The 14,492-nt window shown below is 40.9% G+C and overlaps 1 protein-coding gene across 1 annotated transcript in view; it reads left to right on the top strand.

Moving 5' to 3' along the window:
* Positions 1 to 578: 578 nt before the first annotated feature.
* The window catches only part of cap2 (cyclase associated actin cytoskeleton regulatory protein 2), a 21,335-nt gene continuing 7,421 nt past the window's right edge, over positions 579 to 14,492 (top strand). Inside the window, 7 exon segments of the mRNA XM_029443930.1 lie at positions 579 to 821; positions 4,073 to 4,200; positions 4,300 to 4,400; positions 6,747 to 6,824; positions 12,086 to 12,229; positions 13,742 to 13,827; positions 14,263 to 14,368. Of these exon segments, the coding sequence (XP_029299790.1) occupies positions 4,083 to 4,200; positions 4,300 to 4,400; positions 6,747 to 6,824; positions 12,086 to 12,229; positions 13,742 to 13,827; positions 14,263 to 14,368 (633 nt within the window). The 5' untranslated portion in view covers positions 579 to 821; positions 4,073 to 4,082.

Here is a 14,492-nt window from a genome sequence, read left to right as displayed (position 1 = left end):
CCAAATCGCAGAACTTTATGAAAATGCAATTATACATTGGTGGAGTACTCCTTCAAACTTGGTTGATCGGGGCAGCCATTAACAACAGACATTTTGACATGTCAAAGCAGATGTGAAGGCACAGGTGAAATGAATATGGTTGAGAATGGCTCACTTCATTAAGTCTCCCAGTAAGGTAATCCCGTGAGCCAACATGCACCATACCAGAACGTCCCCTAAGAGGAATGCAGCCATCATTAATGGTATTAAATCCACCTGTATTTCCTACTACAAGACAAGATGTCTGCTGTGTAGGTAGGTTGTTTAGGCTACCTGTTGACTAATTAAAGGCTCTAAGCATCCAGGATGTAAAACCTACTTTTGACCTAGCAGCTGATATAATACTGCAGTTCTAATGTTTAAGGGCGATTTTAAAAGGGGGATTTACAAATTGGGGATCAAAACTTCACTGGATGAGGATGACAATGACTTCCCTGTAAGTTCAGGTCCATTCCCTCGTGCTTACTTCACCACAGCGTCAATAACTCGTCTATTTTTAGCAGGGCTGTCTGAGGCTGCCATGTTGCCTGCGAGGTAAAAGCTTGTCCGCCCCAGAGAGCGAAGATACTGCGGCACTGAGTCACGGTCCTTCTCTGCTTCTCTCTCAGGTTCACAGTGTTGCTTAATTAGGACTTCCCGGAAGAGTCGCGGTGCTGTGCGCAGCTGAGTGACGGGGCAGGGAGGCAGGAGGGGACCGCAGCACACAGCCACGGATCCATCCCGGGATATTGACAGTCCCAACAAAACATCAGCAGAAATTTACTGCGGAGAAGAGGAGGGAGGTAAGTTAATTCTATACTGACGAGTTTATAACTGAGTGTGATGTTTGGTTTAATTTTCGGGGTGGGGCGGAGGAGATAACGGGGTGTCGCAGACAAGTCCAAACAGAGTCATCTTCACCTGCTCCGCACGCGCCATGGTTTCTTACAGTTAGCACGCAGTATAATAAGAGCACACTGTGTTGATTCTGTTTTGCTTTGATCTCGTTTGTCTTTTGGTGTAACTGTGATGTTGTGGCGTGAAGCATCAGATTTGAGGGGCGGTGAAAGTCCTGTCAGCATGCCAGCATTGTGCCATGTCATGTTTTATTATGAAGCGTCATGTTTGGCCTGTGAGTGCCTGCGTGATGAACACCTGCAATCAGACAATATGAGTTTTAAACAGCCTATTATTGTTATACGTTACACATTATAGGTTGTAGATGTTTTGAGTTCCAAAGTTCATTTTTAACAAAACATCTGACCAAACAATCTCACCTCAAGGTTCATTTCTTTTTGGAGCTTTTGATGATGTCACATCTCCATGTTGGCTTAAAGGTTGAGTTAAACTTTGGTTAAACTAAACCCATCCACTGATGAAGACCATGTAATATGATTGAAATGTCCAGAACAGCTATTAAATGGATCTCCAGGTGACATTGTCTCTTTATCAACTAGGCCCAAATTATATCGATATCATAGGTTTTCTATTACCCGCAGTATATCCAGTAGAATGAGTCGTTACGGTACAACTAATATATTATATTAAATATTATATATTAAAAATAAATCAACAACAAAAAGATGCCACAGAAGTTTTTTTTAAGTGGATACAAATACCAAGACTTCCACTAACAGCTCATACTCATGACATCACAGCTTCCTGTTTTAGTTGTTGTATAAACAGCTGTAGCAGAAATATTCACTAAGAGCAAAATTGTCCTCAATTCAAGGTTTGTCACAGCATAAAACACAATCAAGGGCGTACAAATGTCCAAGATGAGGCAGTGAAGAATATTGTATTTTCTACCTTACCTGTAGCACAAACACTACCGATAAAACAGTTACTTCCTGTATTTACTAAAGTGTACTTGTAAAGTGCAGAAGTTTGAGCGCTACTTCAGAATAGCTTACAGTCGGACGGTCGGCCTATAGCCGCAGGCTGAGGCCCAATATAGCCCCAAAGATCAGATACCATGCCAGAGGGTTCGGGAGACACGCAGGTCCTGGTGAAGTCAGTAATATCTTTCCACTGCAGGAACATTTGCTTTCTCAGCTGTTGGTCGGGGTCTTTATGTGGCGGACGCTGCTGTCCACCTGTCTGCATGAACAGAGGGAGGAATGTATTCATACACTTGTGGCTGAAGTCCACTAATGTCTACTTAATACAACAGCTGAAACTTACTGATATATGAACTCCATTGACTGCAACAGTTTGTGGTTTGTCTTGTGTTTTACAGTCTTTGTACCACTAATGGTTTGAATGTCTGGCGGTTTCCCATTCAGTTTCCATGAAGGGTTGAATGTATTAAGTGTGTGAAAAGCTAAGAGAGCATCATTGGCCATGTCTTTGCATTGCCATGGAGAATTTGGCTGGTTGACAATGCATTCAGATGCTGGCTGTTTCTGTCTTTTGGTTATTAAACACATTATTATTTAGCAAGACAGTGATTAAGTGAAGTGTTTGGGACTTCAGCAAATACAGAAGTTGAGTCTTTGCCCTCTATTTAATGTATAAAATCTAAAGCTACACCGCTGGGGCTGCAACAGATGCCGCGACACTGCGATAGCGTCACAACTGTGAAAGATGCAGTCACGAAACTTGACAGGTGTGTGATTTAGATCAAAATGAAGGCCAGGTTCGAAAAATGTGCATGGTCTGAGCACGGGCACCGGAAGTAGGGAGGTAGGGAGTGGGGAAGGGGCCACACTTAACGCCCCCGTCATGATTTGGATAGTCTTTAGCTTTCATTATTTATTATCTATAAAACATCAGGAAATGAAAACTTCCCATCCCGATATCTCAGAGCCCCATGTTTTTAAAGAGTAACTTAACCCCCTCTGCTAACCACCTTGCTGCAATGATGTACAGATGTACTGCAGGAGCCTGTGACATCCCCCATCAATAACCCTGACGTTATGTAGATGTGTAAAAAAAAACGTTATGATGACAGACACATTGTTTTGGTTTTGTGTTACCAGAAAACGTCTTATGGACTACAAGACTAACTATAAATCTTGTATAGAAAGCCTAAAGGAAAGTGCTACAACAAATGTGAATACTAATTCATTAAAAGAAATAAGTTTATCCCCACTCAATCTCAAGAAATAAAACTTGAGCCCACTCAATCCAAGCAAATGTCCTGGAGCAGACTTTGACATTGTTGCTTTATATCATGATCAGCCTACATCGAAGCTCTCCAGGTTTCAGAGCTGTTGTGACCCAGAGAACAGAAATAGCAGCTGAGTCCTGTGACAGGCATCTGGCACCGCTGAGAGTTTTCTCCAGAGAGAAGAGTCGATGACGCCCATCAGCACAATTGTGCTGCTCGTGGCACATAATTACAAGACATAATTTACATAGATTACAGACAGGGAAAACAATCCAGTCATAGCTGCCATATTAATGCGACCCAGAGGCTTTTAGTGTTTTTTTTATAGATCATTTGTAAAGCAAATTATAGATTATAACTCACACAATTGGATTGTGTGTTGAACACGAAGGTAGCAGGTGTCAGTTTAGGGCGGGCGTGTTACTTAGCAGTAGTATGCGTAAACATGCAGCGGGTTGTTGGATTGAATTCCACTCTGTTGACTAATTATCTGCATTGCCTCATGGTGAGGCATATGGCTGGTCAGTGTTAAAGAAAGAGATCCAATATGGTCCGTGCCGTGTTTCAGTGGCATATATGTAATCAGGTATTTTCACAGGTTTTCTTTATTTGTTCCCACCATACTCAGTTCTCTGTGTTTCCTCTCAGCCTGACTCCACTTTCCGTCCCTCCGTAATCCAATTTTGTGATTCTTTCATGTGTTCATAGCAGAGGTTGTGACAGTGGCAGAGAGCCAGGCAATCCGGCTACATTTAGTTTCATTCTGTAATGATATGCTTTTTGAAAACAGTGAGCAGCAGCGTGGGAAAGTTGAATAGTTATTCTGCCCTCAATAGTGATGAGGAGGGTGGGGGAGTTGTGTGATACAATATGTATCACACAACTAATACCAAGACTAGAAAGTTCCCAGTGAAGCTTAAGAAGCCATTCCTTTGTTTCCAGGTTTGTCACCATGGAAGGTTTAATGGAGCGGCTGGAGCGAGCTGTGACTCGCCTGGAGAAGATGTCCGTCACGATGCAGGCGTCCAGCGGTATGGCTAACGGGGACTGTGCCAATGGCATCGATGTAGGCAAGTCTGTGCTTCAATAGTACTTAACTCAGAGGTTAAAACAGGCACTGGGACGTAAAGTGAAAGCTCAACATGAGAGATTTCTCCCTGTGTCTCCAGGTTTGTCTCAGTGTGTGGAGGCCTTCGATGTCCTCCTGAGAGGTCCAGTGTCAGAGTACCTGAACTACAGCCGAGACATCGGAAACGTGGTGGAGAAACATGTAAGTTGTGTTTGATTCATCCTCTAAAGTCCCTCTAAACTCTGTTCTCTTATTTTGTTGTTTGTTGTTTGCTGTCAAAACCAGATGAGAGAAGAGAAGAATTAATCAAAATGTTGATAGACTTTATTATCATGCAACATACGAGCTGCATGCAGCCCGAGAGGAAGATCTGAGGCAATATTCAACGCTGAAAAAGAGATTGACGTGGTGATTACATTTATATTCATGGAAGCCTTAGCTACAGTATGTGTGGACTCTATTTATTCTGTCTGATGATTCTCACCACCGAAATAATCATTTGATCTGCTTTTATTTACATTATTATTCTCCCAAACAGACACCAATTCAAGAAGAATCAGTAAATGACAGCACTCTTTGTAGTAAAGATGTAAACACAACATTATTTATTGACCTTGGAAATTGCAGTTCAAACCAATTTCACAATGTCATGATAGTTTATTATTTGCTATATAGATAAGTAAATGTAAATACATTGAGAAAACAGCATTTATCTACTTCTGAAATATATATTATATACACACTTCTAAAACTAAACCTACACCCTTGATACAACCAACATATTCAGAGCGTAAAGTTTCACCGTTCCACACAAATGTTGGGTGACGATTATAAATCAGACAACTGCTCAAACTCATGCTGTCCGAACAATCAATACAGGTTTGTCTGTTTTACTGTTGGCAGAACAACTAATCGTTTTTTAGTGGCCAGATGTTGTCCCCCATTTTGAGAAATCCTAAATTTAAAATGTTTTGAAGGGCGCACAGATGGATACCAGAAGAGCAACCGGTGCAGTCTGGCTGCTGCCTTTATTTGATTGAATGCACATTTATACACAAACATTGATTGTTCTGCTTTCGATCTCACTTAGATATGCGCAGTGCTAAAAAGCTGAAGGACGGAGATGTTTGTGTATGGGAGGTCCATGGCCCAAGGTTTCATGTCCTCTACAAAGCCAAGGATGGGAGTATGATTGAACTTTGACCTTACTTTCATTTATAAAACTGCTGGTGGAGCACTGTTTCCTTTTTGGTAATGCCATTAGAGGACTGGCATTAATAACTGTCCTTTGAATAAATCCAGAACAACAGGGGGTGAAGAGTAAAAGCAGGCAGAGAGAAATCACAGCAATATGTTGTATTTCTTCCTCTGTGCCTTGAAAGAAAATCTGTATCGCTGTGTCCCATCACTGAACATAGTGAAAGGGAGGGGGAGTGTGTGAGAGAGAGCCAGAGGTAGTTTCTTTAAGTTTGCAGAGCTCCTTTTATGGACAAAGCCTCCCTGGTGGTTCCCTTGGCCCGCAACTGGAGGTCTCAAACACACACAGGACACAGTTGGCTGGGACTAATCCAAACTTTATGTGTATGTATGTGTGTGTGTGTGTGTGTGTGTGTGTGTGTATGTGTGTATGTGTGTGTGTGTGCGCGTGTGTTTGTGTGTGTGTGTGTGTGTGTGTGTGCGTGTGAATGTGTGTGTGTTACTGTTCTTTCTTTTGTATGTGTAAGACAGACAGATTCACAGCCTAGATTTCAATGAGCTTGAGAGAACACGATCAAAGTGTAAATAAAAGAGATTGAAAGAATGTAATGCGCTGTAACATTGTCTATATTCAGTATACACAATCTGCCTGGTCTCTTAAAAATTACGTTCCCATACAACAAAACTGCATTGTCAAGGGAGGGAAACGTTTTTTTCTCCTGGTTTACGCTTGTTTTCGACATGTCACAAATACGTTTCTGATCAAAGTCAGCGGAAGTCCGCAAACAGGAAGTTGGGGCGGTTGGACGAGTTAATCAAACACAGGACTTTCAGCCAAGAGACTGGTGTTAGTGTCTCATGTAAAACCAAAAGTTAACGCCCATAATTCATAGTTTTAAACACAGTAATTGTGCTCTAGTGCGGACCAAAGCAATCGGCCTAAGACCAGTATCGAGCAAACCCTGATGCAATTCGATTGCAGTGAGAACATAATCCGACCCAATCGCAGGAAGTGAACCAAAACACAGGTACTATGTATGGGCTGCCGATGCGGGCAATTGTTGAGATGGACTAAGGTAAACATGTGTGGAAGAGGACCTGTCTTGGACTTCTGCAGAAGTACAATGTTTGCTTGACATTGTGGTCGAAGAGAACATACTGAATATGCTAAATAAAGTTATTTGAGATAAACTAGAGGAGAAGGGATTTGTGTCACAGTCAAAGTGAAGAAACTTCGACAGCAATATTTCAAAGTCTGCTTGTGTACTGTGAAACCAAACCAGACTAACTAGATAACGAACATGTATTATAATCCTAAATGATCTGACTTTGGTTTTTTATGATCGACAGGCGGACATGGTGAACAACGCCTTGCAGACGCAGAGAACCTTTCTCAAGATGGCTGCCTCGCATCAGGAACCCTCACAGGTACAAAACACTGAGACATGTTGATGGTGTGACAGCTGTGTGTAGCCACTGATTATTTGGATTCTTTGGTATCCAGCACTAGACCCACAGAGGTTTTGTGAATGTGCACTCAACTAGTCTTCTGTCAGGTTTATATCACCTTTGATAACGTAATTCACAATGAATGTAATTATTGATTTTGAAACCAGCACTTTTTCCTTAACTCTGAGGCTTTAAAACTAACTGTAAAACTATAGGCTTTTTATTCAAGGGACCCTGCTGGCTTTACTGTTAAGTAAACCAAAATACTTTTACTGCATGGCAAACAACAGTTAAAAAACGTATTTAATGTTTATTATTAGCAACTGAAATCATGTGGGCCAACCTTCATGGTGTTCACAGTTAAGGTAACATCACTTATTGTCTGGATGCCATTATTACTGTTGGTCTTTGTTGGTTTTATTAGAACCCAACTGAAAGTGTTGGCAATCATGTGACTTGATCCAATCCTTTTGTTGGCTGCAGCAGGTGATGCACGGTGCAACCTTAATGACTCTCACAAATACATCAAATGTTTCACATTTAACGTAGAAGTGAGTGTGAACTGAATCTCGGTGCCGTGTGTCAGTCTGTGTCCTCCCCTCCTGTGTTCCCCAGCAGGCCGGGCTGTTCACAGAGGGATTACGCTGCTCTTTGACTAAGAAAACGCTAATACAACACATTCCCAACATGTTCACGTATAGAGAAAGGGGGGTGGGAGAGAAAGCTATTTGTGTGTGTGTGTGTGTGTGTGTGTGTGTGTGTGTGTGTGTGAGTGTGAGAGCTGATATGATATCATCCCATTGGCCTCCTGTTTGTGTTATGTGTGTGTTCGTGCGTGTGTGTGTGTGCCCGTGTGTGTGTGTGTTACAGGGTCCGTAGAGCCCACCAGGAAGTGATTACTCCCTATCTGTCAGGTCAGCGTCTATCTTTCGTTCCCCAACCTACTTTAGATGAAACCCCGCCCACCTCCGTGTGACGAGAGGCTTGACGGCTGAGTTCCCATGGAAACCGTGCTCACGTGGTTCCCCAACACACATACTGAGACACATATACAGATATTTTTGTAAAACTTTGTATCGCCGTGAACGTGTAAAACAGAGTGTTTGGGAAATAATGACGTCGTCTCCCTGATCCGTACATTCCCATTGTTGCTTTGTGTAATGAGCATGCGCCAGAAACAACAACACCAATGGCCGGACTACCGGTATTGTAAATTGACGCTAAACCGCAAGTCGACCTCGTAATCCGTCCACACACATAAGTCACATTTTGGTTTTGCCACAGCACCTTGGGTCGTGTACCAGAAAGATGTTAAATAAATATGTTTTTAATATGTGTAAAAAAAAGAACTAATCAGCTGTTTGATTTGTTGATACAAGCTGGAAAATAAGCTCACTACGCGTTCTCAGAATCTTCTTCGCTGGTATTTAACATATCATTCGCGTAGCCTTGATCCCCACATACTGGCCCTTTCCAAGTTACTGTAGAGGTCCGGTTTTGCAGGACCTGCGAAGTAGGCGTGGTTTCATTTAAAGTAGGTTGGAAAAAAGATAACACAGACCCTAAACAATTGACTCGAGAATTAAAAAACAAAAACTTTCAAGATAATATTGTATTAGTAGGCCTGTGTGTATGCATTGAAAGGTCTTAGCTGGAAAAAAACGTGGTTGAGGCATTCATGTTTGTTTGATTTGTTAGGCACTAGTCCCAGTAGCACTGTCAAAACCTTATGGGAGCTGAATTTGTTGAATGGTAACAAATAACCAATGTGTTATCTTCACCAATTTACTAATATACTAGTTTACCTCAGAAGACTGATGTTAAAACCCAGTCATGTTTCAGATTTCCAAAAAGCTTAAGAAAACTCATTGTTAAGCCAAAGCTAGAAGAGCTGAGGCTGCTGTAGCTTGACAAGAATCAGTTCTCTACTTACAGTCAACATGACCCGAAATGCACACACACACACACACACACACACACACACACACACACACACACACACACTTAATACCCACACACACACCACCACCACCGCCAGTACAAACCCTTTCCTGAAAAACTGTCACAAACAAACACACATATGTCGACCTCTCCTCAAAGTGTGTGTGACTCTGACCAGTGCAACCTCTCTTCCTTTTCACACACACGCACACACAGATTACAAACTTCTGGCCTTTCTCTGCAGCACAGTCCCTGTTGTGCTCTCTGACTTTTTATGGGCATGTTCTATATTTGAGTCTGTTGTCAGTGTGTGTGTGAGAGAGAGAGTTAGAGTGAAAGAAAGTAAGCCTCTCTCCCATGTGAACTTGAGTTGGCCTGTTAACTTTGTGTGTGTGTGTGTGTGTGTGTGTGTGTGTGTGTGTGTGTGTGTGTGTGTGTGTGTGTGTGTGTGTGTGTGTGTGTGTGTGTGTCTGGCAGTTCAGACATTCAGACTTTCACAGTTACAGTTGTTCTCTCGTTGTCGCCCACCACTCTCCACCTTTTGATCTACTGCTTGTATAGGAAGTCAAGGCTCGGACGCTGTGCTATTGTAACACACTGCCCATCAAATAATGTGAGCCGACGTTTCTGATCCTTTTGTCTGCTCGCCCTCTTTCTGTCTATCGGTTTCTCTGCCTCGGTTGACCTCATATCCATGTAGTCATTTAGAAATGTTTAAAAAATTTTGGTGGACTAAGATCTGCCTGAGGAGCAGTGGAAATTATGAATCACTTTGCTGATTCAAGTCGTTTCGTTCATTTTAGTTCACATATTATCTTCGACTGTGTAGTTCAAACACACGTCAGCGAGCAATCACAATTCAAAACGCTATGATTTTAATGACATACTTCACTCACAAAATGATCATTTGTATATCAATTACTCACCCAGTGTTATCTTGAATTCTTGAAGAAAACATAGTGTTCCTCACATGCCTCCACGGTGAATAAAGAATCCGAAAACAGAGAAAGTTGTTGATGAATTTAAGTAAATGGGGGCCGTGTTTACTTCATATTTAGCTAGAGTACAGATATGAAGCCACAGTCGTCACACGATTGATTTAGCATAAAGACTGGAGGCAGGGGAAACTAGCTATCCTGGCTCTGTTAATATTTTAACTAAACCAACCAGTAGACATACCTTCTGAAAAATGCTCTGTAACACCAATGTAGATATCTGTTCTAAGGAATGTAGCTGTGTTTGTTCCCATACAATCTGCAGTAGAAGTTTTATAGAAATCATGGCTGAGCTGGTAATTGCTCGAAGGTCTTACATGGAAAATTGACTCCTGTTCTGACTTGATGCCTGCATGTACATTTTCCAGAACATTTTCAGTTAACAGTGCACTTGGGAATACGGCTAATATATTTGTCTCACAGCAGCATGAGTGAGGGGAAGTCCACACTCCAACTCACAATACAAGTCGTACTTTCAGTGGGAGCCATGATGACGTTGTTGTTGCTGTTGCGTAGAAACGGACAGACGGCTGTGTCCTCGATTTTTACACAAATAGTGGAGCTGAAACCATCATGTGATGAATATGTTAATCAAATCTGCAGCTATTTGGATAATCGGGTTAGCTTGTTTTTTCAACCACAAATCAATCAATCAAACTTTATTTGTATAGCACCTTTCACAGGTTAGTGCCGTTCAAAGTGCTTTATGTTGTCTGACAAGCAGGAAATAGGGCAGAACAAGTGAAAATATTAGAAAAGAAAAAAACAATTTAACAATTTGATTTGTTAACCAATAACGAGACGATAACATGATAAGAAAAGGGATAAAATAGAATTAAAAGCTACATCAAACAATGATAGTAGTAAAACAGCCTTAAATAAAAACCTGATTCATAAAATAACAATAAAATGAAAAATAAGGGATTTTATAAAGGTTTATAAAGGTTTTATACCAAATGCCGTACATGCTGATTCCAGCTTCTCAAATGTGCAATTTGAATGCTTTTCTTTGTTGTGTATATAGTAGATAGTAAACTGATTTTTTGGGGGGTTTTGGACTGTTGGTCAGACACTTAAAGGGCTCCGTGATGGGCTTTTTCCATGATTTTTTTACATTTTAAAAAGAAATTGGCAGAATAATTGATGATTTGGACTCATATTCATGTAACCTCAATTCATCCTTACATAGCAAACCTAGTTCATCTGTATTGTATCTGTGTTTGCTTCAAAGCTGCTCTCACTCATATATTAGCTGGATTTAATGAGAATATAAGCAGCCAGAGGAGCAGAGAAAGGAGCGTCTATCTCAGTTTATGGAGATCATGTGCATCTCATCGAGGGAAGAATTATTTGGGGAAAAAAGGAGAACTGTTTGTATTGCTCCTTTGCACGCAGGCATCGGAGCTGCATTTTCCCATACAGCATCACGTCATACTTACATCTACGTATATTATATTAAAAGATATATTTTGTGTACAGTCACTTACACACACACACACACATGAACTGTGTACACTTACAGCTGGAGATACTATACCATACATCAGGCTACTGGTATTATCAAAGCAAATACACTGGCTTATCTTAATGCATTTAATACATCAGCTACTTCAGTAACAGAGCAGAGTTCTGCAACTTCTCATCTGAATAAAGGAACACTTTTGTCACGGCTCATTAAATGTTTCACAGAGCAGCCGGTTCACTGCAGATCAGAACAAGAAAGCTTTAGCAGCAATTCCCCAAATGAAACATTGTGTTCCTGGATCTATGTGTGTGCGGGTGCATGTGTGAAAGGTAAACTGTAAACACTGGAGGAGCGGTATGCCTTACAAGGCCAGAGGGATCTCCCCATGAACCGAGGAATGTTTGTAGGAACGGAGCGACGGGGAGGGAAGCTGAGGGCTGGGAGACGAGCTATACAGCTGAGATCTGGAACATCCAATGGAAAAAAACTCTTACTAATAAAATTAGTTACAGTTCTGTACGCCTAGTTTAGGAATTACTGACTGGCATCGAGAGCATGCTGGGTATGGGTGGGCGGGGAAACAATGCTGGGGTTGTAAAATCTAAAGTATCTGAAACATGTTGAAGAAGAAAGAGGCTGTCATGTTTTGCTAAATAAGTTATTGTCTGTGGTTGTCTAGCTCTCAGGGCTTTTTGTAAATTTTATTTAAATGTAATATGTTGTTTGCAAGTCCCAATTTCCTACCACCATCCTGCATTCTCCTCTCAAACTCACATTTCATCCTTTCCTCCTGCATCCTTCTGCCGTCCTATCCTAACTCCTTCTTCTTTCTTCTGTAGACCGAGCTGAAAGACCTACTGAAGCCGATTTCGGATCACATCCAGGAGATCCAGAGCTTCCGCGAACGAAACCGTGGCAGCAACCTCTTCAACCACCTGTCAGCCGTCAGCGAAAGCATCCCCGCTCTAGGCTGGGTGGCTGTGGTAAGGAAGATGACAATTACAGAGTCTCATGGATACAAACACACAAATGTATACAGGAAAACACACCTAAGAAGATGCGTATCAGCCTATCGAAACATTAAAAAGCACACAAACACATGTATATAAATGGAAACTATAACTTTGAACTAAACATAAGCATGGAAACATATACAAGTTTAAAATACCGTATTTTCCGGACTATAAGGCGCACTTAAAAGCCTTTAATTTTCTCAAAAAGCGACAGTGCGCCTTATAATCCGGAGCGCTTTATATATGGATTAATTCTGGTTGTGGTTACTGATCACGAAGCGATTTTGTGTGGTACACGGCGCTCTGTCAAAATGTTTTAGTACGACTTTGGTAAACTACAAAGCCACACCGCTTGCAGCATTACGGCTACCGTAGTCCGCGTCGCGGAGTAATACATACTGTGCTTCACCATAATATTACAGTGTGTGTGTATAAGGACCCCAAAATGGCACCTGTCAAGAGACACGCTTACGACGCGGACTTCAAACTCAAGGCTATCAGTCACGCAGTAGAACATGGGAATAGAGAGAATTCAACATTAATGAATCAATGGTACGGAAGTGGAGGAAGCAAGAAGATGACCTGCGCCAAGTAAAGAAGACCATTTCGCGGTATCAGAGTGTTTTTTTTACGTGTTACAACTGAACAAGGTTGGGAGTTATTGTGAATACGCTCATTAACGTTTGAACAATGTTGAGAGTTATTGTGAACACGTTTAATAAAGTTTGACTGACTGACTTATCTGACTGTTTTGTTTCGCTTAATGCGCCTTATAGTCCGGTGCGCTTTATATATGAAAACAGATCGAAAATAGACCATTCATTGACAGTGCGCCTTATAATCCAGTGCGCTCTATAGTGCGGAAAATACGGTAATAATAATAAATAACAATAAATAACAATAAATAATAATAATAATAATAATAATAATAATAAATAATAATAAATAATAATAAATAATAATAAATAATAATTAATAATAATAAATAAATAATAATAATAATAATAAATAATACAATATTTAAACATTGTAGAAATGCTATATGTAAGCAAATGAAAATGTATGTTAACTCCTGCATTTCTGCAATAAGTATATGATAAAAACTATAATAATATTGCATACAAACAGATAAGTATAAATAAACAGCCTGCCATGTTTTACAGTATGTGTCCCTCTGTCTGTCTCATCAGTCTTCTGAGTTTAGTGATGAATATCATTTAGATGAAGATCAAAGCTTTTCCACTTGAGTTGTTAAAGAAAAGCCTCTGGAGCTGACTGCTTAGTGTTCGCTGCTGTCAGGACGGCACTTTACACGCAGGTGTTATCAAACATCTACTGCATGTCACTATGAGCTCTTCTGCTTTTCACTCTATATTTAAGACAAATCTGCTGATAGTCAGATACGTTCTCAAAGGTCCTCACGGTGCTTCTGCCACAGTGACAGTGAGATACATGTTTCTAATGCATGTTCATGTCTCTCAGAGTCAGAAGCCAGGTCCGTATGTGAAGGAGATGAATGATGCTGCCACCTTCTACACCAACAGAGTGCTGAAGGACTACAAGGACGTGTAAGCCGCATGTACTATTACGTCTCCTAGTTCTTCACAACACAATAATTGCGCATTTTTTGTGTAAACGTATGAATTAGAAATATTCTGGCGAAACCATAACAGTGATTTTGCACGTTTTAGCCCATGTACTACTGATCATATATACTTTACATTACTGCTGACCATTTTTAACTTTTCAGTCCCTGGTAGCCACTGTTTCAAATCGTTTCTGCGCAGTATGAAAGTGAATATGCAGACATGCTTGAGTTGTGCAATCCATCACAGTAAACATGAAGTTTGTGGCCATTTCTGACAATGTTGCAACATCTTTAAGTAGAAATGCAATCTCAGACTAGAATAGAACTAGAATCTCCTTAATGCTTACCCCATCCTCCTCTCTGTTTTAATCTGACCATCACATCTTTGTCTCACCAACCTCCCCTGTTCTCCCAGCGACAGGCGTCATGTAGACTGGGTGCGTTCTTACCTTTCAATCTGGACTGAGATGCAGTCCTTCATCAAACAGCACCACACTACAGGACTGGAGTGGAGCATGAGTGTGAGTACAACATACTTCTTCTCTAACAGCTAAAGACCCCCTCTCATGAACATCAAGTTTTTAACATTGTTAAAATGTGGTTTTTTTTTTATGCTAAAAGACATATCATGAGCGAAATAAGCAG

This window comes from Cottoperca gobio, chromosome 11 (assembly GCF_900634415.1).
Source record: "Cottoperca gobio chromosome 11, fCotGob3.1, whole genome shotgun sequence".
NCBI lineage: Eukaryota > Metazoa > Chordata > Actinopteri > Perciformes > Bovichtidae > Cottoperca > Cottoperca gobio.
This window is presented reverse-complemented; position numbering and strand designations above follow the sequence as displayed.